Genomic DNA, 26272 nt, shown 5'->3' with positions numbered 1-26272 from the left:
GTTTTCCTTTGTCACTATCTCTTAAAGCTTGCAACATTTCCAGTTTGTAGACTTTGAACGATAGACGTTTCCTAATACCTTCCACATTGTAACACTAGGCATGTTCGATTCCAAGCTGGCACCGTCTTCTTGATTTATCCGGACGGCGAGTGCAGGACTGCTGAACGTGTTTATTTGCTGTGTCGGAGACTGCTGACCGACGTCCTACGTGATACACAGCTAGTTTCGGTGAAACGCTTGTACCAGTTAATAACAGTTTTGTCTCTGAGGTGGTGACTTATCATATTTATTCCTGAATTGTCTCTGAACTGTAGCAGCGGATTTGGATTCATGAAATCATAAATAACACTGCGCACGTTCATCACCGTTGAACGACTTCATGATCGCTTGGAATAGCTCATTCGCGCGTGCCACCTAACGGGAGTACCGAGAACTAACGGCGTTAGGCGGGACTAGAACTTTCTGCATTCATTAATCTAGCATGCAATCCTGTAAGTTATTTACCCTTTTCACAATTAAAGGTCACTTTTGTAAAAGTAATTTATAAACACCCTGTATTTGTCGCACGCCTCTAGTCGTTAATAGCATTTGCACACGTACGGAAGGACGGAAAATTACATTTTAACGTTCCGTGGACATCGGGATCATTAGAGACGATAACGCCAAGTGGTCAGTTACTCTGCCTAATGTCTTTACATTTACGTACATCTGTACATGGCAAAGCATATGAAATTAATGGCAAAGAGTACTAATGTCATCATTTATCGGACAGGTTTGTGCACCAACAAACCTCCGGAGCTCTGCAACAATGGGTACTGTATATTAATATCGTACACAAATACCAGAAATGACCCACTCTTATCTTCAAATTTTGTTCATGGGCGATATCCTACATTTCTCAGTGAACTTCAGATATTCAAATTTTTGTGCATATACCACCCCCAAAAGAAAAATGAGTCATTTGTATGTGGCCAGTTTTTAGGCCTTTCCAGTGTTGTGAATCCTCGCGTTTCCCATATTAAACTACCTTACTCAGAGTACACCTCTACAAAGGGTTTTAAACGTTAACCAACGAACCATTGTGTCGTGCGAGCAAGGGATCAGCTTCGAGGTGAAGAGTTGTGTAATAACAAGAACACGACATCGATGTTAAGAGAAAATGATAACTTTTTTAATATACAAGTCGCTAGAAAAAGTCTGTCGCCTTAACTGTATTTTCCACCGAAGGTTATATAAAAACGGACTGATGAATGCAAAAAGATTGACTTTTTTCCTCTTTTCATACGTGTTAACCTGGATTAACGTGTTGAGTAGTGATAGCATAGATTTATAGACATCTGAATATAATTCCACACAGAAACCTATAAGTCTAGTATAGCTACTTCGCTAAGATAAAGACGGGCAATAAAATAGGAAAATATTAAGATATTAAAGAGCATAAAATGATGGACAACAAAACAATAGGTCACTCGTCCCATGTTTTATGAACTTCTTGCAGAATGTCCAGCGTCCCACATTATATGTGATCCATAATATGTTCTGGAAGTTTTAAGGTATTAAGCTTTTAACGCTTACAACAAGAATGAAAGGCGAAGAAGCGAGTATTGTATTTTACGGTCACTGTTTCTACGAGCAAGTGGAACACCTACGGTTTATAAAAAGATAAATACAACAATATTCTATGTCTTCAGTGAAATTTTTGCAGAAAAACTCATAAAATTCCGCTCACTCAGCAGAATTTGCTCCTCCGCTGTGCTATATTTACGTGATTGGGGCGGTGAAATCTCTCAGCAGCCAAACCAAGCAGCATGTTTAAATTCTTTGCCTCTTTTTACAAAAGTTTTACTAAACAAGTATTGCATTACTGAACTCCTGTTTTTGAGAACTATCTAATTTCATCATCTACAGGAACTTTCGAGAAAATCTCGACGAGAACTGGGATACAAGTGACTGGAATAAACAAAATACCACAGAGTAAGTACATGGCAAATGTCTGAGCCTGCAGAACTGTATATGATCTCTAATTTTTAAGAATATAATACGGCTTGTACCCTCCACGTATTGCGATACCAAATGCACGAAAACCTGCAGAAGATAGACACGCGATGCAGGGACTGTTAGCTGACTCTCAACGTAAATAAATGTGAGGTATTGCGAAATAAATAGGATAAGCAATCCATTACTGTTCGATTACACTATTTATGTTAAACAACTAAAAATAGCGAAACCGTAAAATACATAGGACCAGGATGCCGAACAATCTTAAGTGGAACGACAACATAAAACATGTTGCAGGTAAACAGATGACAAGCTGAGGTTTATACTAAGAAATAATGAGACTTATTGGATTTTGACGTTCGAATAGGCATGGTTCAAAGGGATTCTCCGCATTCCTCCGCTGGAATCACAGAGTTATCGAAGAGTTGATAATGTGGGTTCCGAGCATTGAGCTGGTTTAGAGAGTGAATGCCATATCTTTAATTCCCCGCATATATCTCTGAATTCACAGTGATATTGTATTCACTTGAGAATTGACCGCAGCGTTTTTGATTTTCTAGTTTGAAATTCTTGCCCAGAAATTCTACATACGTTGAAGCGCTGGATGCAGTTTCTGCTTTTATTGATTCCTCTTTTATTGATTCCTTCTGCTTTTATTGTTTCTTAAACAATACACTGCAGGACATGCTTGAATTCACATCATAAATATTATTAAACGCTTTTGGACTGGTTTATTGAACTACCTCAAAATCTGATATTATAGTATGAAAGTAAGCAGTATATGTTAGCTTTTATTATATCACCTAGTATAACAATATGAGTGTTACAAATAAAGATTCGTTTAGGCGTTTCAGGCGTTCGGTAGTCTTCTCCTACCATCGCACGTTATTATCAAGTTGCAATCCTAGTAATTTAATACTCAACCTCTTCTACTTGTTATCATGTTTTTGACATATAGGCCTCTAGTGGCTGGAAAACTTTGACAAGTTATGAACATCATATAATGTGTCTTGTATGTAAACTTTGCTACACCTTTAGAACTCGTTTATGTTCTCTTATTGGGCCCTTTTTATGTGACAAGGGACGATGACATCTCCCAACGCTGACCCTAGTGTGCGTCTTCAGTTGTTTACCGTGACGCGCTGCTCCGCAGATCGACCGAATGTGGAACCACTAAAGTCATCATTTCTGAGTGTTTGGGATTCTCGCAAGTGGCTGGTGTACGATGAAAAAAGAAAAGAACTCTTCAGTTTATCGGTAGAATCAACTGTCTCGCAAACTAATCAAAAATCATATTTGTGTTCTATGTCTTACCGGAAAGCTTAAGCATCGAGGCTGGAGATATTAATGTGATGCAGTTTAGCTACCTCATAGTTTTCTAATATAGTGGTCAGCCAGTCACATGTGATGTACTGTTATTCTTCGGTTCTTTTACAGTAAATTTTCTGAATAGCTGATTTGCTGATTTATAGTAGACGCGAATCAGCGTGTATTTCTGTGGCAGAGGAAATAGAATAGCAAGCTATTTTACTACACGTACTACAGGCCTTTTTGATCATTTTTGTTAGTTTTAACGTGAGTCGCTTCTTGTTGCTTTACTACAGACACACAAGCCCGTGGCCAGAGACAAATATCGTCATTTTCCCACGTTTACCCCTCTTCTAAACCATGACCTGCCTTTCACAGCAAAAGTGACGTTGGTGCAACACCATACGATTTAATGTGCATGACTATGATTAAAATCTGCTTAATTTGCTTACTTAAATTTTCTTTTAACAGTTTTACAACTTGTGAAGTAGTGTGCGTACCATCACTGGAAACAAACTTGTATACTGATTCTCTTATTTACGGATGACGTAATTGAGAATTTGACTGAGTCGATCACATTCTCTTAGGCTCAGGAACTTATTTCCTAACCGCTCGGTTATTGTTTCGCTCCATGTCCACGCGCAATCTACGGGAGGTAGAGATTCTATTTGCTATTCTGTTAACTAGGTGCAGAATGAAAAAGAAAGAGGTGATCGTTAATAAACATTTTGCCTATTTTGTCTTCGTTTCCTAGCTTTAGGAAACCGGATCTTCCGACTACTACGCGTTTAGTAGCAGCCAGCCCAAACGAAGCAACAGCCAGGATGCAGATCGAGAAAGGTTTAATTTTACTTCATTTTTAGCCGTTCAGCTATTCTGACCTGGCGCCCACAGTTCGCCAGCAAAACGACCGACATGATGGAAAAGCTCCTGGAAACAGATCGGCAAAGTTCCAGCAGCGATTGCAGATCGCTGCGGCCTCCACCAGACGTCTGACTTCTGCTCTTGATAAGGCGCCGAGCGAGATAGTTGAACACAGTGGCTGCACAAGTTAATTGTAGAGCGTTTGTCTGATGTTATAGCACAGAAAGGAAGTTTAAGCGGCATAAATAAACAGTCTCAGCAAGATGCGAAATGTTTCATGCATCAATATCTAGTGGCATCTTTCACTACTTACAATATGTAATACTTATCGGAAAATGTGGAGAACAGGTCAGCGGAATTTTACTCGGTATGTGACAGTATACGTAAAATATTCACAAATATGGTAAGGCCTGAAACAAGACCGTGATTTAAATCAAATTTATCGATTAAGGATTTACATCTGCGTACATACTCTGCAAGCCTCCACACGGGGCACGGCGGAGTGGAATGTCTGCAGTCAGCTGGATTGGATGCGCAAAGTAGCTTGTTGGTCTAAGGGCTCCGGCAAGGTAGCTCAGCGTGTTCGGTCAGAGGGCTGGTTGCCCTGTGTAATTAAGAAAAGAAAAAAAAACAAGTAAACGAATCAACGATCAACTTGAACGGATGCCATGTGACGTCCGCCCAGGCCAAACGCAACGAACAATGCCGAAATAAAAGGTAGTGGGGGGGAGGGGGGGGGGTATGATTCCTGGTTTGTGAGTAGCAGGTCCCAGGTTCAAATACCGGACGAGGACGACAGTTTTGACCGTCCTGAAGAAGCTATCTACTCTGGCAGTTCCGAGAAAATCGCAAGAGAAGTTTTACGAGTCTGTTATCTGACCGATGTATCTAAGCAAATGGACTGGCTGTAAGAAGTCATTGGGTTCAAGTGGTTAGTGTTCGCACTGTGCATGAGGATCGCGGACGAGGCGACGGTTCGAATCATTCCAAAACAGTTTTTTTATTCCGTATTTTTGCATTTGAGAGGTAATGTAAGGAAAAAAAAAAACACGCGCATTGTCATGAAGGTGTAGCGAATTTCGTATGTTATTTGACTATTTACTATTTTTAATTAAATTTTCAAGCACGGGGGACAGGCTTCGAAAGGCCGAATCAGACCTCGATAAATAATGATTCGAATGACGTTTCTCAGTAATATAGTAAGACACGATGTGCCAGACCACAAGAGTAATGTACAATTACTCGTCGGATGTGCTCTTGAACATCACGCATTGCAGGATGGTGTTTGTCATACAGACTTGGAAAACATAAATTGATACGGCATATACTATATCGAATGAATTCAGTTTTCGCGCATTTACTGGGAATGTTCATTCTAAGGGAAAGCACGCCTTGTTGACATTTTGAAAAATTTCTCTTCTTCCGATAGAATATATTAAAAATTAAGTTTGAGCTAGAGCCAAACCGTCGCCTCATACATGCTCGTTTGAACGAATCTCGAACGCTAACCACTTGACCGCCACGAACTCTTTACATCCGGCCCTACGTACAGGTACATAAGCCACATACCAGTTATTTAACACTTCCTTTGCTATTTTCTCGAAATGGCAGAATAGTGCACCTTACTACTTGCACATTTTCTTGTTTTAATGGCGTACTAAAGATGTACCAAGTTTGAAGTAAATCTGTTATCCCAACGTCGCGCCCTCCGCTTCTGAGTAGTGTGTCGCGAAAGTAACGTTTTCATCCCTCCAGCGGTTCCCATTTGAGTTCACGGAGTATTTCCGGACGGCGTGTGTCCATCGGAGACATCGTCATAAGTGCACCAGAGAAGAGTGAGAAGACCGCTCTTGTTATCTATAAACATAAAAGAACCAACGGATAAGGTAAGCAGTAGTCCGTGTCAGTTTGCTGATGATCCCGTAATGTACGGGATAGCTCCTTCTTTGAGTGACTAGAAACATGCAGGGTACCTCCTGCTTAGATGAACACTCGTCGCCCAGGACAACTTACTGGGTTCTTTTTGACTGATAAAAACCGCGACAGCTGTTTCAATATGATTTCATGTTATTACAGTCACATCTTCAGGTAACAGTTTTAAGGACATTATGTACTGAAAGGCTAACAGTTTCCTACCTGAAGATGTGACTATAACGCCACGACACTAGTCGTGTTTAACATAGCGTTTTGATGCGGCTGTTGCGGTTTTCATCGGTTGAAATGTATCATCACAGGCGTGGTTACCCCTCGTACCAAGTGATTTGTAACTTTCTGGGTTCTATTACTTAAAACGATCATATCTGAGAACCTATTCCCTATGCTCAGACCTTCGTTAATGGTCTACACTTTGGTACTGTGTCAAATGCGTTTCACGAATTTTGGGATATTCAATCTGCCTGTTGGGTTTTATTCATGGTTCTCAGGATAGCCTGCGAGGAAAGGGTAAGCTGATTTTTACACGAGCAACGCTTTCTAAATCCGTGCTGATTTGTGCATAGCTTTTCTCTATCATGGAAATTTGTTTTGTTGGATCTTAGAATGTGCTTAAGAGTTCTGCAGCAATCCAGCGTTAAGAATATTTGTTTGTAATCTTGCAGATCCGTTCTTTTACCATTCTTATGCACTACCTGATCAAAGTATCCGGACACCTATTAGTGGACATTATTATGGGCGGCCTCCACCCTTCGCCTTTCTAATGGCTTGAACTCCGCTGGGGGCTCCTTTAATGAGCTGCCTGTGGAGGAATGGCAGCTCATTCTTCCTCAGGAGCCGAAACCAGAGAGGATAGTGATGTTGGTCGCTGTTGTGTAGAGGGAAGTCGACGTTCCAGCTCATCTCAGAGGTGTTACTTAGGGTTCAGATCGCGACCCGGGCAGACCAGTCCATTTCGGAATATTATTGGCCACAAACCATTGCCTCACAGATGGTGCTTTGTGACGGGGTGCATTGTCATGTCGATGTAAATAGGCATCGCCACTGAAATGCTCCTCCACTATATGTAGTACATAACACTGTAAAAGTGCTCATCTCCTTCTGCATTTAGCATTTTATTAAGTGCAATAAGGTTATGGCACGCTAACCAAGGAAAACACCTCCACACCGTAACACAACCGCCTTAGTAATTCACTGTTGGCACTACACATGAAGACCAGTAACGTCCTCCAGGAATTTGCCAAATCCAGACACTTGCATTGGTTCTTCATAGGGTACAGTGTGTTTATTCACTCCAAATCACTAGTTTCCAGTCATTCACTGTCCAGTGGAATCACTCTTTACAGCACCTCAAACGTCGCTTAGTGTAGACTGCAGAAATGTGCGGTTTATGAGGAGCTGTTCAAGTATACTTCTTACCTCACTACGGACAGTCACTGTGCAAGCTAGACTGCAGATAGCATTTTGGAACACACGAGTGGATCCATCAGCTGATTCCATGTGATTTCTTACAGCTAGCATCCGAAACGCTCAATGGTCCTTTACGTTCATACATGATGTCTGCCTGGTCTTGATTTAGTTGCGTTGCCCCTTCGCGTTTCAACTTGACGATCATATTGGGAACTGTCGAATCGGGCAGCCAAAGAGGTTTTAAATCTCCCTGATGGATTTCTTGCTCAGTTGAGATCCAGTGAATAGTCCACGATCGAAGTAACTGACCTCTGCTGGCCGATCCACTCAGTTATTACTGCTGCTCTACTAACCACACACTGCGCTTTGCCTACTTTCCTACTGGCAGGTCCACCTCTCATGACGTGGAGTGGTCAATTTCTTATTACTTAGGGGTATTCTTACACTTTTGATAGACAGTGAATGTTGCCTTAAAAAGCAGACTAGCACTGGCAAAAAGGTTACTCCTGGTCAACAATAGTCTACTAGTATCAAATATAGGTCTTCATTGAGGAAGACATTTCTGAGAACATACGTTTGGAACACAACACTGTATGGTAGTGAGCGATGGTCTGTGGGAAAACTGGAACAGAAGACAATAGAAGCATTTGAGATGTGGTGCTCCAGAAGAATGCTGGAAATTAGGTGGACTGATAAGGTAAGCAATGAGGAGGTTCACCATAGAATCGGCGAGGAAAGAAATATATGGAAAACAGTGACAAGAAGGGACAGGATGGTAGGACATCTATTACGACATCAGGCAGTAAAATATATGGCACTAAAGGGAGCTGTAGAGGGTAAAAACTGTAGAAGAAGACAGAGACTGGAATACATTCAGCTAATAATTGGGGACATAGGTTGCTACACTTAGATGAAAAGCCTGACACAGGACGAATTCGTGGAGGGCCACATCAAACCAGTCACAAGACTGACCGAAAAGAAAAGAAAAGTACTGGCTGAAAACAAACTTCCTCTGATCCTCTGTCCGTCTTCAGTAACTCTCTTGTACGAGATGGTCACATACAGGGGGTGTATAAAGCTCTGTAAACAACTTAAGTATAACATAGTACCATAGGTAATGCCGTATTGGAAACCCGTTCGCATTCAGAGCAACTTGCTGTCTTATGGGATAAATACAAGTCCTGTAATGTTTTCAAGAGTGCTTTATACCAGTCTATAGTGTCAAGTCCAGGTAACGATGATGAAGGTGGATAGCGATCGGGTACCCTTCTCCCCAAAGGCTCTGTAATATTGAGATCTTGTGAGTGTGGTGCGATAGTTCATCCTCGTGTTCACAAAATCAGTCATGGACAATGAGAGTTGTGTGAACACGGGCCCCGTCGCCTTGGACCTCAGCATCAACAATGGCGAACAAATGTTGTACCGTGGGAGGGATCTGATCACCCAAAACGGTCACACAGTCGTTGGAGTTAATACATTGCTGTGTAGGAATACACGATATGGCTGTCCAGATCATCACGGAGCGCTCGATATGCTCCACTCTTGGGAGGTCAACTTGGCCAGAAGTTGGAAACAGTGTCAAACACGACTTATCCAATCGAATGACTTCCTTCCGTTGCTCCATAGTACAGGTTTTATGGCTTCGGCGCTACCTTTCACTGTTACGGTAATTTGCGTAACTGACGAGTGGTTTCGGAATCCCAGCTTGCCTTGCAACTGCCTGCTTATGGAGTTCCTTAGTGTTGTTTTGGCCTTGAAAGATTTCGGGAGTGCGATGTTCTGTTCTGCAGCGGCTTTTGCAGCTGTCGACTTCGTATTTTCCCTCACAATCCTCTCGAGCGACCATCACTCAACACACACCTTCGTCAGCTTTGCGACTTAGCGGACGAAGTTTCTCCGCTTCCCCTGTATATAAATCTTCGGTGTGGTTCCTCTTGAAACAACTAACACTTCAGATACTTTGGTTACGTAGTAACGAGTACCAGCAATTTGCTTCCGTTCGACTTCATTCATCTCCAGTGCCGTAGACTTACATCTACACAGAACATTGTTCTGGCTGCGACTGACAATTGCAACAAGCTAAGTGTATCGTACAGGTACAATTCGTGGTAAAATACAAAAGTACAACCTGCAAGCTTCGCTAGTATCTGTAGTTACTTGTATGTTTAAGGATGCATTTCTTGCGGTGTTTCCATATTTTTGCTCAATTCCTGCAACTCTATTTCCTCAGCTGAAAACCGATGGTATTAAGGTGACTGGGTTGTCATGTCTAAAGACACGTAGAGTTATTGTTTCTGGAACTGAATGTGCAGTATCAGAAATTTTAAATCTTTGTTGTCCACAAAGCCCTCAGAACCGGTGTAGTATCGTCGTTGCAGTCTTGCCTTCACTACCTACTAGTGTCACGCTGTGGTGTTATGGGAAGTACGTATATGGACCTGCAGCTAAACTCGCGATCTTCATAGAAGACTACTTAATGATATGATCATTACATACCTAGGTCTAACATTCATAAGCAACACAACTATAATTTGTATAGGTATGGTAACAAGAAAGAGGAGAGGAAAAGTGATTTGAACCAATGAAAATTCTGCTCCTGATCTTTCTGCTTAAGACATAATATTCAGAATACATTATCTAGCGACCGACAGAGAATATTCGTGCTTAATAGTGAACAAAAGCCAAAAACAATTGTCACGACTCCCTACCAAAGGGATGTTCCGATACTACATGGCAGGGTGTAATTAATGTCACTTTAGAGAGAAAAGTTCGAAAATTCACTTGCAGACACACTGCACATTGATGGGAACCGCACCCAGCGTTCTGTCGTAGTGAACTGACAACATGCTACACGGTTGCCTGTAGACTTTCGCCATATAATGGATAAGCAAGGCTCTGCACACAGAGGATTTAAACGAAACCCAACACCTCAATTTCTAGAAAAGCCAAAGCTTTGTGCTGCTTTTCGTAGTTGAATTAATTGGCTGTATCTCGAAATCCGTCAGTTTTCAAGTTTTGAAAAATGACAGTCGAAAGACACTCATTCGAAGACAAGCACAATTTTCTTGAAACATGTTTTCTGCAAACAGAGAAAGGAAAGCCATCATGAGAATCTCTTGAGCGTACGGATGGTAAACATTTTAGCGTATTATAAAAACATCTTCAGTCTCTCTCTTGCTAGTAATACGTACACTAATCTGCAAAAGTTGAGGAACAAAAGTAGCTTTGATATAATGTGTCTTTCCAAGTAACATATCTCGATGAAACGTGGACAATACATACAAGAAACTGCTATAGTACAGAAACTGAGTGAAAGAAATACGCAATGAGACGAACAGAAATTACAATTTTATTCTGAGAAAATAATTACACTGAAGTCATCGCGATTTATGACAGGCCCCTGGACAAAAGGCGTGACGTTGTTCTTTATAGGGTAAGTGGTCACCATGGACAGCAACGTGCCCTCACGCTGGTTACAAGGGTGGTAAGGAGTTCTTGTGGTATGGTGTTGCACTGCTCCTACATCGCGGTTGACAGCTGCCGGATGTTGGCTGCATGTGGACGGGCTGCAGCACGTCTTTCCAACACATCCAACGCATCCAACATGCATTAGATGGGATTTAAGTTGGAGAAACTGGCAGGCCAGAATATCTTCTCGTACCAAAAGACCGTCCACCTGCGCTTTTCGATGTGGTCGCGCATTGTCATCCATAAAAAGCGAAGTCAGGGCCGAATGCAGTCCTCATAACACGCACATGGGGACTACAGTACCACAATAACGTTGACCCGTGAGTGTATCGTGTTCTAAGATTTAGAGGTCAGTGCGCCAAAGCAACATTCTCCTTCGCCACACGATAATGCCTGTATCTCCGAAACGATCATGTTCGACGATGTCGCTGGGTGTATTACGTGTTCCCACTATTCACCATATGTGGGCGGTGCCAAAACCACTACTCACAGTCGGACTGAATCTCTTCCAGTCCGACAGAGCGAGGTGACGCAGTGGTAAGCACACTGGACTCGCGTTCGGAAGGACGACGATTCAAACCCACTTGCGGCCATACGGATGTTTTCCGTGATTTTCCTAAACCGCTCCAGGCAGATGCCGGGATGGTTCCTTTGGAAGGACCCGGCCGAATTCTTTCCCCACCCTTGACCTAACCCGAGCTTCTGCTCCGTCTCTAATGATCTCTATTTCGATCGGACGTTAAACCCAATCTTCCTTCCTCCTTCCTTCCTCTAATCCGAGAAGAGATAGCGCATTCAGTGATCGTTGGTCCTGTCCCTATGCTCTTGGCGCCGTCGCAAACAGTGCCGCCGATGCGTGGGAGCCAACGGAACGCAATGCACTGCTCGCCGGGCTGAGACCACCGTCACCACGCAGTCGTTGTGCCACTGTGGGGTGCGAGACGGAACACCCTACAGTCTAATCAAATGTGATTGCAATTACACCGGCTGTTTGACGTGGGACCCTTCTTACCTGCTACACAACGAAGCATCTGCTGCTGTAGTTCATCGTGGTCGATAATTTTCTGTTTTGGGAAGTGCCTATCGTTCGGAACGCTCCTCGTGCACGTGAACAGTGCTGTGAGCATTACCAAATTCCTGGCTTACACCCGCCACACTTCGCCCTTCTTCCAGTTTCCCGATGGTCTTACCCCGTGTGAAGTCATCCACATGTTGTTTCCAGGCCATGTTGTAACGAAAAACTGTTCACTGATTCATACGCACTGACATTTCCTGTTCCTTCAACTGCTTCGTTTTCCGGAAATTCTGGAAATTTGTGGTAAGTTCTATGGGACCAAACTGCTGAGGTCATCGGTCCCTAGGCTACTTAATCTAACGTAAACTAACTTACGCTAAGGTCAACACACACACCCATGCCCAAGGGAGGACTCGAACCTCCGACGGGGGCAGCCGCTCGAACCATGGCAAGGCCCCTTAGACCGGATGGCTACAACGCGCGGCCTTCGTTTTCCTATTTAGAAGTACGAGTATACCCATAACTCCAACATCACCGACCCTTCTACAGGCCGATTAACGTAATTACTTAGTAAATGATAAGTTTTGGCCTTCATTATACATAAACAGTTGACTGATTAACTTTGCATTTACAACACAGTCACGATAAACAGTAATCAGCCTACCGAAAGTACCATAGTGCATTAACTGAATTAATTAAAGTGTTTGATGATCTCAAATAAGCCGTGAGCAGACGCGAATCAGCCATTATAGCATTGCTTGTTACCAGCAAAGTGTTTGACACCATTTACTTCAATGTATTCCTTTTGAAGATCTTTCATGGTTAATGGGGCATGTAGACCCACTAAATTAATATGCAGTTTTGAACGTTAGGACGGCGATAACTCACATCTCTCTAGTGCCAACATGCAGCGAAATGCTTTCTTAACTTGGAGGTAAATACTACTGACCATGGGACGGATATAGAGAAGGCTGTGAGCGATCAAATGAGCGGAGTGTCTTTATAGTGTATCTGTTCCATAAAAATCAGATCAAATCACCATCTTCTCCATTCCAAGAATGTTCGAAGTAACTAACTGTGTTTTCTTATACACCGTAGACATTATTTTCAAAAATTAATACATACCTTACCAATTATGCTGGTCTGTACATAATCAGTATGTAGTGGGACATATACGTCCCAGAAAACTTCATAGAATATGTGCGGTACGTTAAAGAAATCTTCAAATATTATGTTGAAAACTTATGTGCAATATTTCATGTTTTTTGCTGTATTTTGGTACTGGCTTATTATACTTTTTTCTGTAACTTCCATTCTCATAAAATGGTTCTAAAATTAAATATTTAAGCCTGACAACCCTAGGTTCATGTGAAAACATGGGTCTAGTTAGATTCATGGGAGACACATGTCAGACTTCACCGTCTTTCAAAATCGGTCAACTTAGTTTTTTTTGGTAAGGAAAATGTATTATTGATCACAGAAGAAGACAGGTTTTGAGCCATTATTGTTCAAAAATATGCTAAATAAGTTTTAACCATGAAACAGTTTATTTCTAAAATATTGTGGTACTATATTTGGACAGCAAGCTGAGAAACAGACATGAGCCAGTCATCTATGGATCAGAGACATCAGCACAGTAAGTTATGCTCTACATAGTTCGTGAGGGCTCTAGTCATGCTTTGTAGCTAACTGGTCAGCATAGATGGCTGTCATCAGAGGACCCGGGGTCGATTCCCGGCACTGCCAAGGATTTTTCCTCGGTGGGAGACCAGGTACGCTTGTTTTCTTTAGTCCCCTAAGGTTCAGTGCTTGGCCTGCTGCTTTTTCCCTGTACATCAAAGGTATTCCGGATGTGTTACATTCTTATCAATTCAATTGACAATATAGCATAAATTATACCTAACGTTCCGGATGATTCAGTTTTTCCACTGATTGCTTATATGTAACGTGTTATGCTATCCTACTGTATATAAGTGACAACCCTACCACTATCGCTTCTTCCATGTTTGACCTGAGTATGGCCTTTGGTCAGTATCAAAACGGGCGGGAAACCTACGTCTTAAAGTTCCATAAGCCACAAATGAGGCTCATATCGCCCCGGAAGCTCTTAACCACTGGACTTCCCAGCACTTTCTTCTCATGTCAAATACTTATCTTTATTCCGTAATCGCAATACAAGATTTGATACGTGCAGTACCTTGGCTGTACCTATTATAATTATAAATATTTACACTTCTTCCTTTTCGGCTATACGTCACCCGCTGATTCAAAATCATTTACTCAAAAGGTGTCTAACGATTTTCCTTTTATCATCGACGTAGCTTCCGTGTCTGCATATCTCACTGTTTCCCTCCTGTCCGATAGACAACTATCGTACGGGAGGGAAACTAGTGGGGTATCAGCTCTGTCCCAGACTTCATTAGCCCTCTTTCCGTTTCTTTATTCCTTCTGTTTCTTTTTTCCTCCTTCTCTTTTTCTCACTATTCTAGGATCAATTTACATCCGCAAATTTGATCTTTCGGCACTACTGCCTTTTTGTTCAAACTACTTTATCCACATTTGACAGGAATCTTACATTATGAGAAACGTACTTAAATCAAATTTAATAGCGCCGACATTACTAGAATTAAGTTCATTACTATAAAATAATAATAGCAATAGTTATTAATAATGGCGTATTATTGGATGTACAATGTCCGTTATGTTAAATGTAAAAAGAAATTCTAAGAATCCCTGATTGGTAAGGGACTAAGGGAATGGCATTGTCGCACAATACAAATGCTCAAGTAATTAAATAAAGAAAATCGTACAATAGTGCCCACGTTTGGAGAAAGTACTGCTTACTAGCTACAGAATACATACCTCAGCTCTGTCAAAACAAGGAAGCAATAATATAAGAGAAGAGAAACGTAGCTAGAAACATTGGAGAAGCGTCTTATTGAAATAAATGAACGTACTCTCAGCTGTATTTTAGTACGTAAAACAGCTGCTCAACCTGAAGCCTTTTGTGTCTGAATGAAACAGCTGCTTCCTTTTTGGCTTCCTTATTTCCTAACACTGACTTTATTCATGGCCAACACCAAACTTTGCAGTGTTTAGAAAATCCCAGTCGCTTACAGTTTTAAAATTTTAGTAAGTTTATGCAAAGCTTTAGACTGGATGTTTATTATTACTATTATGTCACCATTACTTGTATTCATGCATTTTGTATTTCAAAGTTTCTTTATTATTTTTCCTTAAAAAACTCCTCAATATGTGGTGAAACGCTTTATGATATTTTGTGATATGCACACAACAATAAATAATATTCACGATACACATGAAGGTCCACGAATTACAAAAAATGTTTGTGTCATAACATTGAAACACCAATCTGAAACTACTCTAAAAGTTTATTTGTAAACCTCTGATGTCTGAATGTCTGGATGTGTTTTCCTTTTTAATTTTGTATTCAGGCATTTTATATTTCAAAGCTTCTTTATTTACTGTCTGTCCTTAAAAATGTTCTCAGTATGCGACGAAACGCTCCATGATAACGTATCATACACACAGAAGAACTAGGGAATAAAAGTAATAAATAAAATACCCCATACATGTGATGTTTACGTCATAACATTGATACACCAACTTCAGACGATTCCAACATTTCAAGTATAAACCTCTCGTCCCTGAGTGTCTGGATCTCATTTTAAAAAAGAATGTATGAATTCTAATTGATAGTTATATCGAAGCAAAACTTGTACACTTTGCGTTTTATGTGTGTTTCTGTTGTTTTTGTGAATATGTATTACGGTAGAGCTCGAGGCAAAAGTGACTCGAATTTAGATTTTTTAGATTTTACATTTATTGTCGTCATTTTCCGGATTGAAATAATGAAAACAGGTGGCAAATTATTCAAATGAAAAATTACGCAATTCTATTGTAAATACGTAAATTTTCTGTCAAAACATCTGTTAAGAACTATTAAAAGTAAACATAAGAAGAATGTTATATCGTTACGCTGACGGCGCTTTCGGTGTGCATAATTGCAGTGCTTAGTATTGTTGACAATAATCAGAGATTATCGTAATAGTGGGTTTTAAAAAATTCAACAGAATATTGTATTCTGTGACTAATGACCTACGTACTCAAAACATTGTTTCTGTGCGGAGCTGGTCTGGAAAAACTATGTTAAGGAAGGATGTGATGATTCCAGAATGAAATTCTGTAAAGTTTGGAAGGTAGGAGACGAGATATTGGCAGAATTAAAGCTGTGAGTACCGGGCGTGAGTCGTGCTTCGGTAGCTCAGATGGTAGAGCACTTGCCCGCGAAAGGCAAAGGTCCCGAGTTCGAGTCTCGGTCGGGCACACAGTTTTAATCTGCCAGGAAGATGTGATGATTCTCTCTCAAGAATGTATCTGAGCAGTCAATGAGCAGTTTGCTATTTTAAGAAAAATTATTTTTATAATTTTATTTTTAATGATACCAGAAACGTTAAATTAATTTAGATATTATTTTCCACATAGAAACCACAGATTTTAGCTTGTTTTAAAATTTCTGAATTGTCTTCAAAAAAAACACACACACACACACACACACACACACACACACACATATATATATATATATATATATATATATATATATATATATATATATATATATATATATATTAGCGACAAATATATATATATTTGTGGGTGATTAGTGTCAGTTACATCTGTTTGTCGCTGTTTCTTTCAATCTCTGCTACGGTGCAAGTGTTAGATGGTGGTTTGTACAGTTCAGCATGCTCTTGATTAAACATTTCCACGAACATTACATGTCACCAGAAAAATCTTTATGTCCGCTATTTTCCTGAGAGTCCAATCATAGACCACGCTTCAAAACAAAAGAAGCGTTTCATTCAGTCGAAATATTTGCCATATTAAAAAGAAAATCACTTATTTTTAGTGACTGAGAAACAGACGGCAGGCTTACACAATAATGAGATGGGACTCGCGTTGTCACAGCCGACCAGATAATAGTTTAAAGTTACCTTACTTTTGCAGATCGTTGGTAGTGAAAATTTTTAATATTGGTGATACATTTGAGATGTTGAACAATTACATATGTTTAAAATTTAACGTTCTGATTGTAATATCGAGCTATATTGTTAGACATGTCTAGCCTTGTGTGACAGTTATATTACCGGACAAACGTGAAAGTCAGAAACGGTAGAGAAAGCGTGGACACTCACCCTGCCGAGGACACCTCTGCCGCCGTCCATGCGAAGGTGAGGAGACATAGCAAGCTGGCAGCCGCCGTGCCCCTCAGCATCCTTCCCTGCGTTCCACGTTGTCAGCCCTCTCAGCGAAACCGCGGAGGCGGCGGGACTTCACGTCACTTGGTTGACGAAAGGCATAGCATGGCTGTCACACATGTTTACGAGAATTGGGGATCGGGGGCAGTGGCGGTAGGCAGTGGCCGGTGCGCGTGGTGGGCCAGCGTTCGCAGCAGCATCTCAGGCGGCAGCGTCACATGGGGCGGCCGTATTGTGGGGGCTGCGAGCGGCGTGCAATCTGCACGAGCGCTGCTCCGGGTTTCGGCACTGGGCGAGGAAATTGGCGGCGGGCGGGCGCGCGCTTGTGTGTGCGTGAGTCGGCGTCCTCTGTGTGTGTGCGGCGGAGGCGGCGCGGCGCCACGGCGCATGCGCGGGACGCGACCGCAGCATCGACGCTGGCGACGCCGCGCCTCGCCGAGGGAGATGCGCCGCTGCCGCTGCCGCTGCCGCCACAACCACAGATGGCAGCACGCGCGAGAGACCGCCTCCGGATCTGCCATGTCGTTCCTACCATAAGACCAATTTGAAAAATTTAGTTTCTACAGGGTCCACAGCCGTGACAATATACTTGAGAAGAATTACCACTAGCTGACAAACCCGGCATTTTCCGGGTATTAATTGTTCCAATTTACTAAAAATGGTTCAAATGGCTCTGAGCACTATGGGACTCAACTGCTGCGGTCATCAGTCCCCTAGAACTTAGAACCACTTAAACCTAACCACCCTAAGGACATCACACACATCCATGCCCGAAGCAGGATTCGAACCTGCGACCGCAGCAGTCGCACGGTTCCGGACTGCGCGCCTAGAACCGCGAGACCACCGCGGCCGGCTCCAATTTACTATTATAAACGAAAACTTATAATACTACTGTAGTAGACTTGGTCGGAGATGATTCAGGATAGTTACTTGAGGCTGTGTGCAATTACTTCGAATGTCTACAACGCGATTTTGTAAACGACTCTATGCCAACGCTTCTTCATAGCTCTATAGATGACTATTGTTTTCCCCTATGGCCGTTTGCGCTTCGCAGTTGAAAGCTGTCAAAAGCGCTGTCAAGTGTCAGCGATTTTCTTAAGCTGAGTCGGTTAGAGTGTCTTAGTAGTAAAGAAAAAATGTATTAAAACGTCATGAATGATGCGGCATTTTTTCACGCATCTCAGCGTTTATGACATAATTTCTCTTGAACTATGTGTCGAACAGAGATATATTTGGGTATATACATTCAGTGGCATATGTGTACAATGTCTGCGAAATATTTTGGGAATGGAATTAATAGAAGAGAAGTACTAAATTTGAACGTCGTGCAAGACGCAGTTTTTGACGCATCTTAGTGTTTAAGACGGCATATCTCTTGAACTACACTTGATACCATTATACAATTTTGTAGGCGCATTTAGCGGCAGATGTGGATTCTTTCTTCGAAATTTATTGCAAATAGAGTTAGTAGCACTGAAGTAATAAATTGAAAAGTCATTCACGATGCGGAAGTTTTTCACACATCTCATTGTGTATGACGTCATACCTCCTGAACTATGATAGGTAGATAGTTCTTACCCCCACATTGATTGTTGCCTGACAGTAAGCGATATAAATACCAAGTGCTGCTCCAGTGGTTTGGGAGGAGTTGTGGAACATACACACACACACACACACACACACACACACACACACACATACACACACACACACACACACACACTTACACATCCAATTTTATAATATCTATGAACTTTATTTTTATTCTGTCGCAATAAGCCACGTCGGCTGTGTAGCCTTCCCAAGTAACTGCGTACATATCACAAAAACATAATTATAATACAGATTACGAAGAAACCGTTGGTTGCAATTACTAGAATATAATTAGACTAAAGTACTCACAATACTTAACTCATTAACTAAATATGTTTTGGATTAAAGTCAGTTTCATGGCTAGTCCGTAGTTGGTTTAATATAATCGCACCATAAAGTAACTAAAAATTAAATAATATATAAGTGTAAGTAAAAATAGGAAGTAAGCAATAGTTGAAGACTTGACGACGTCACACAATTGAAGACGTCACGCAATAAAATGGTTTACTGCATTACTGGGCCTGAAAACTGTACTCAACTAGAACGTCACGAAAATAATGCAAATGTGGTCACAGGCGTCTGCAGATTTTTTTGCAAGAGGAGGGAAGATATTAAATTTGCAATTATTGATATAACTGAGTCGACGAGTTTGAAAAAATGTCATGCCCCAAGGCCAAATTTGACTAGTACACAAAACTTATCTTACGTTAAATTATTCATCCACTCGGTATTCTTAAGGTAGTCTGATACCCATACGCTAATGAATAGTAACCCATAAGCATAGCACATCTTATGTCATTAACATCAATGCTGATGACACACATTTGGTTCAACAATCTAAAATTACGTCCTCACATGATACATTCAGGGTATCTAACAAATTATGGAGGATAAAGTTTGAAAATATTCATAAAAGATGCACTGCCCGAAAAAAAAATCGCAACATCCAAAAATAATTCATATAGAGTAATGAAATCTTGGGAATAAGCTTGTCTAGGTAACGTATTTAAATGATTAACATTGCAAATTCAAAGGATAATGTAAGCGCGAGATAAGTCATTGCAAATATGAAATGCTAGTATATTAATAACCGGTGTAGCCGCCAGAACGTTGATCGCAAGCATGCATTGTGTTGTAATGGTGCCAGATGTCAGTTTGTGGGATGGAGTACCATGCGTACTGCTCTTTGTTGGTCAGTACATCTACATCTACATGGTTACTCTGCAATTCACACTTAAGTGCCTGGCAGAGGGTTCATCGAACCATTTTCAAACTACTTCTCTAGCATTCCACTCTCGAATGGCGAGTGGGAAAAGGAACACCTAAATCTTTCCGTTCGAGCTCTGATTTCTCTTATTTTATTATGATGATCATTTCTCCCTACGTAGGTGGGTGTCAACAAAATATTTACGCATTCGGAAGAGAAAGTTGGTGATCGAAATTTCGTAAATAGATCTCGCCGCAAAGAAAACTGCCTTTGTTTCAGTGATTTCCACCCCAAATCGCTTATCATATCAGTGACACTCTCACCCATATTGCGCGATAACACGAAACGAGCTGCCCTTCTTTGCACTTTTTCGATGTCCTCCGTCAATCATACCTGGTAAGGATCCCATACCGCGCAACAATATTCCAGCAGAGGACGGACAAGTGTAATGTAGGCTGTCTCTTTAGTGGGTTTCTCGCATCTTCTAAGTGTTCTGCCAACAAAGCTCATTCTTTGTTTCGCCTTCCCCACAATATTATCTATGGGGTCTTTCCAATTTAAGTTGCTCGTAATTGTAACTCCTAGGTATTTAGTCGAATTGACAGCCCTTAGATTTGTGAGAATTATCGTATACCCAAAATTTATCGCATTTCTTTTAGTACCCATGCGGATGACCCAGCACTTTTCTTTGTTTAGTGCCAATTGCCGCTTTTCGCACCATACAGAAATCCTCTCTAGATCATTTTGTAATTGGAATTGATCGTCTGATGATTTTACTAGACGGTAAATTACAGCGTCATCTGCAAACAATCTAAGGGGGCTGCTCAGATTATCACCTAGATCATTTATATAAATCAGGAGCAGCAGATGGCCTATGACACTACCTTGTGGAACGCCAGATATCACTTCTGTTCTACGCGATGATTTACCGTCTATCACTACGAACTGTGACCTCTCTGAGAGAAAATCACGAATCCATTCGCACAACTGAGACTATACTCCATATGCACGCAATTTGATTAATAGTCGCTTGTGAGGAACGATATAAAAAGCCTTCTGGAAATCTAGGAATATGGAATCGATCTGAGATCCCTTGTCGACAGCACTCATTATTTCATGGAAATAAACAACTGCGTTGCACAAGAACGATATTTTCTGCATCCGTGTTGGTTATGTATCAATAAGTCATTTTTTCAAGGTGATTCATAATGTTCGAGTACAGTATATGCTCCAAAATCCTACTGCAAATTGAGGTCAGTGATATGGGTCTATAATTGAAAGGGTTACTCCTATTTCCTTTCTTGAATATTGGTATGACTTTTGCTACTTCCCAGTCTTTAGGAACAGACCTTGCGTCAAGTGAGCGGTTGTATATGATTGCTAAGAAAGGCGCTATTGTGTCTGCATACTCTGAGAGAAACCTGATTGGTATACCATCTGGACCGGAAGACTTGCCTCTCTTAAGTGATTTGAGTTGTTTCGCAACACCTAAGATATCTACTTTTATGTCACTCATGCTAACAGCTGTTCTGGTTTCGAATTCTGGAATATTTACTTCGCCTTCTTTCGTGAAGAAATTACAGGGGCGTTTAATGCTGTTTGTGGATGACGCTGGACTTGTCGTCCCATGATGTCTCCTATATACTCGATTGGAGACAGAGCTGGTGACCGAGCAGGCCAATCCAACGTGTCGACACCGTATATAGCATGTTGCGTTACAACAGCGGTATGTGGCCGAGCGTTATTCTGTCGAAAGACACCCCATAGTATTCTATTCATGAATGACAGCACAACAGGTCGAATCACCAGACTGACATACAAATTTGCAGCCAGGGCACATTAGATAACCAAGAGAGTGCTCCTGCTACCATATGAAATCGCACCCCAATTCATAACTCAAATGCAGATCCAGTGTTACTAGCATGCAGACAGGTTCGTTGCATGTTCTCAACTGGCCTCCTTCTAACAAACACGCGGTCATCACTGGCACCGAGGCAGAACCAGCTTTCATCAGAAATTATAATAGACCTCCACCCAGCCCTCCAATGAGCTCTCGCTTGACACCACCGTTAAGTCGCAAATGGCGGTGGTTTAGGGTATATGGAAAGCACGTTACAGGGCTTCTGGCTCGGAGATGTCCTTGATGTAACCGATTTTTAACAGTTCGTTGTGTCATTGTGATGCCAGCTGGTGCTTAAACTGTTGCTGCAGATGCAGTAAGAGGCGACAGAACCATACGTCGAACACGATGGTCTACACTCTAGACAGTGCCACGTGGCAGCGCAGAGTGCAATCTCGAGACCACCGCTGCCAGCAGTCATATACTGTGGCTACATTCCTGCAAAATATTTCTTCAGTATGGCAGAAGGAAAATTCAGCTTCTCGTAGCCCTATCACAAGACTCAGAGAGGTCGGCAGCCCGTGGTCGTGCGGTAGCGTTCTCGCTTCCCACGCCCGGGTTCCCGGGTTCGATTCCCGGCGGGGTCAGGGATTTTCTCTGCCTCGTGATGACTGGGTGTTGTGTGCTGTCCTTAGGTTAGTTAGGTTTAAGTAGTTCTAAGTTCTAGGGGACTGATGACCATAGATGTTAAGTCCCATAGTGCTCAGAGCCATTTGAACCATTCAAGACTCAGTGATGTCATTATAATGGCGTCTTTGTCGCCTTAAAGGCATTCCTGACTTACATCAACTCACAATGTCCAGTCTCGAAAGTAACTAGTGCTCACGACCGTTACGGCGGTCATAGTGGGGTCACTAACACTTCTCTTACGCCACTGGTACGAAATCTGAATAAAAATCTTTCTCCACATATAGAAACACGCCTACCAACTTCTGTTTATATGTCACAACTCCTCCTTGCTGTTTCAATTTTTTCCCTTAGTGTAATTCATATTCCGATAATATTAGGTTGAAACTGAAAATTAAAAACAAAATATATCACAAAAATCAGAACAATTGAGAAAATCCTATCAAAAATAATCAGCATTAATATCCCTCGAAGGGGAGAAACAGGGAATACAATATTCAAAAGTCTTTTTCAACCCTACTTTCATCTACAAAAGTTTGTCCGCTTACAACACTTCACGTCTTGATGAATTTATTGCGTTGCTTTCATATTCTTTTTTTATTTTTTAATGTTGACGGCAACAACTTAATGTGAACAAAATGTGTTTTCAAATCTACTTTATTGGGGTTGGTTAAGTGAAGTGTAGCCTATGGCTAGTAGAAGACTAGGTCTGTTGATTTAAGGTCATCCCATTCCCTGGGGAGCTCATTTTTTCGACCTTGAAGTCTGACACTTTCTCCCCACTCCTCTAGCGCAAAAAATGACATTTTAGTTTTTCAAATTACGTATTTTGGCTCATAGATTAAGTAGCGTAAAAATTACATTTTCTTTTTCCATCTTATGTATTTCGGTCCATTAAGTAAAAATGGACACACATATAACACAGGATGGTTGTATTCCTCAAAGTCTACAGCTTTGCGATGTAAAATTGAATGTACAACCAGCAAGCCAACAGGAATCTTTTCTGTCCACAGAACAATCGTAAATTGCTGTTGTGCCCCCACTGACATCAGTGGAATGCGGATTTATAGCGGTAATTGGAGACAGATTATTGGCACGCCTATAGTGCTCTCATATTTATATGGCAGGAAGCCACGCGTCAGGATGTTGGACACGTCTCTTTATACAGCTCGGAAAGCGCCGTACAACTTAGAGAAAATCATGGAATGGAGGCTTTCACGGTCAGTATATGGATAGTTACAGATACTTGTTTTATGGATCACGGCTCTATGTACATAAAACAAGTATCAGCTAATACACTGAGGAAAGATGGGGACACTATGTACAGGGTGACAATTATTGAACTACATGAAATAAAATCGTAATAATTTCTGAACGGTTTGCGTAAGGACATTCAAACTGCACGGTTGGCCGCGGGGCATGATGGGTGTTAGTATGGTTGGGTTTAATGACGACGCCCGCTTTCAAAAAAAAAAAAAAAAAAATGGCTCTGAGCACTACGGGACTTAACATCGGAGGTCATCAGTCCCCTAGAACGTAGAACTACTTAAACCTAACTAACCTAAGGACATCACACACATCCATGTCCGAGATAGGATTCGTACCTGCCACCGTAGCAGCAGCGCAGTTCCGGAATGAAGTGTCTAGAACCGCTCGGTCACAACGGAAGGCGCCAGACTGGGACTCGAACCTAAATTTCCCGCTTACCGCGAGCGGTCGCCTCATCATTAGGCTACCCGAAACCGCTCCACGGCCAGACCCGAACTTTCATACATCGTCAACTATGTCTCTAAAATCTGCACTCGTACATTCATTATGTACTCGTACATTTCCGTACTGGGGAGACATTTTAATTGAAAGTCGCTTTCCCAGTATCGCTGAATAAATACGACGTTGCAGTGCCTATGTTGTTTTGAATTGCTATGGAATGTTCCTTCTAACACGCATGCGAATTCAAAGAACATAAAATTTTACTTAGAATGATGTACTTCAAAGTGAAAATCCATTCAGGAGTTTAATCGATCATCAAAGAGCCGCGCGGGATTAGCCGAGCGATCAGGGGCGCTGCAGTCATGGACTGTGCGGCTGATCCCGGCGGAGGTTCGAGGTCTCCCTCAGGCATGGGTGTGTGTGTTTGTCGTTAGGATAATTTAGGTTAAGTAGTATGTAACCTTAAGGACTGATGACCTTAGAAGTTAAGTCCCATAAGATTTCACACACATTTGATCTTTTTTTTTTTTCGGTCATCAAAGATCGCCAAATTTTACTAACTTGGAGGAAAAGTGAGTTATGCTTATGTTCCAACGTCTGCAAATGAAAAACGGTTACTCCAAATGAAAAGTGTCATGCATGAAATTTGTGAAGAATCAAGTATTGCGTAACAAAGCACTCCCAAATTTTAAAATTCACTGACTCCTTTGCAAAGAAACAAATACAAACGTAAAAGCAATCGTAGTGCTAAATTACTATTAAGGCTTTTTTGTGGAGTTAAATTACTTTTGAACTCTAAATCATATCATCAAAATATTCACATTTAAGGGCAGTTTCTAGGCGCTTCAGTCTGGTTCAAATGGTTCAAATGGCTCTGAGCACTATGGGACTCAACATCTTAGGTCATAAGTCCCCTAGAACTTAGAACTACTTAAACCTAACTAACCTAAGCACATCACACACACCCATGCCCGAGGCAGGATTCGAACCTGCGACCGTAGCAGTCCCGCGGTTCCGGACTGTAGCGCCAGAACCGCACGGCCACCGCGGGCGGCGCTTCAGTCTGGAACCGCGTGACCGCTACGGTCGCAGGTTCGAATCCTGCCTCGGGCATGGATGTGTGTGATGTCCTTACGTTAGTTAGGTTTAAGTAGTTCTAAGTTCTAGGGGACTGATGACCACAGATGTTAAGTCCCATAGTGCTAAGAGCCATTTGATTTTAAGGGCAGTTTAGTTAGGGAGCTACCTACGTAGTTACCTGGCTCTTTTTATTAATTTAGTTATTCAAGCAGGTGATTTATAGTGTTTTCTGTTAATTACTTGTATTTATGACAATCATACAAAGTATATCTAATAAAACTCAAGGGAAAAACGTTAAGGAAGTGTAGCACCTGTGTAGAAAACAGAAAGCCTCTACGAGTTGTGAGGTGTACAGTCAAGATGAATGGTGAACCACTCCCTGTCAGTCCTGATCCAATCGGATCTGTCGTCTAATCCATTACCATATGAAGTCACCATAACCGTTCGAGTCATACTTTTCCTTTGAGTTAGTCCCATATTCATCAACTCTTTTTTATGACGCAAGACAAGACAGTAAAATCAGACGTCTTTAAAATGTTCAGTCCAATCAGTGTTAAAATTGAAACGTCCCCTTAGAAAAATTAGTGAATTGCTGTGCTGGTAAACCTCTTACATTATTTGCTTTTCAAACAGCTGAGCAAAACTGAACGTACTCAGACATTACTCTCTTTACTTATTCTGATCAACACTAAACTGGCACACAATATTTTTAGCGCAACGCAATCTGACTTTCAAAAATCCCTACAAAAGAATGGCCCTGACTAACATTAACCTATACGTTTCACAAATCACTTACCTCACAAAAATCTTGGTTACTCGAACTACTGCAATACAGCGAGCGCCACTACTGCCAGCTAAATAAAAGATTCAAACTACGG

General features: G+C 41.5%; 1 protein-coding gene across 4 annotated transcripts in view; it reads right to left on the bottom strand.

Moving 5' to 3' along the window:
* The window catches only part of LOC126251947 (gamma-aminobutyric acid receptor subunit beta-like), a 315792-nt gene extending 298187 nt beyond the window's left edge, over positions 1-17605 (bottom strand). For all 4 annotated transcript variants that reach the window (XM_049952708.1, XM_049952710.1, XM_049952709.1 and 1 more), the window contains exon 1: positions 17215-17605. In XM_049952708.1, the coding sequence (XP_049808665.1) occupies positions 17215-17294 (80 nt within the window). In that variant the 5' untranslated portion in view covers positions 17295-17605. The remainder of the gene's footprint in view (positions 1-17214) is intronic.
* Between the last annotated feature and the right edge of the window lie 8667 nt (positions 17606-26272).

This window comes from Schistocerca nitens, chromosome 4 (genome assembly GCF_023898315.1).
Source record: "Schistocerca nitens isolate TAMUIC-IGC-003100 chromosome 4, iqSchNite1.1, whole genome shotgun sequence".
Lineage (NCBI taxonomy): Eukaryota > Metazoa > Arthropoda > Insecta > Orthoptera > Acrididae > Schistocerca > Schistocerca nitens.
Note: the sequence above shows the minus strand (reverse complement) of the source record. Positions and strands in the feature narration are given on the sequence as shown.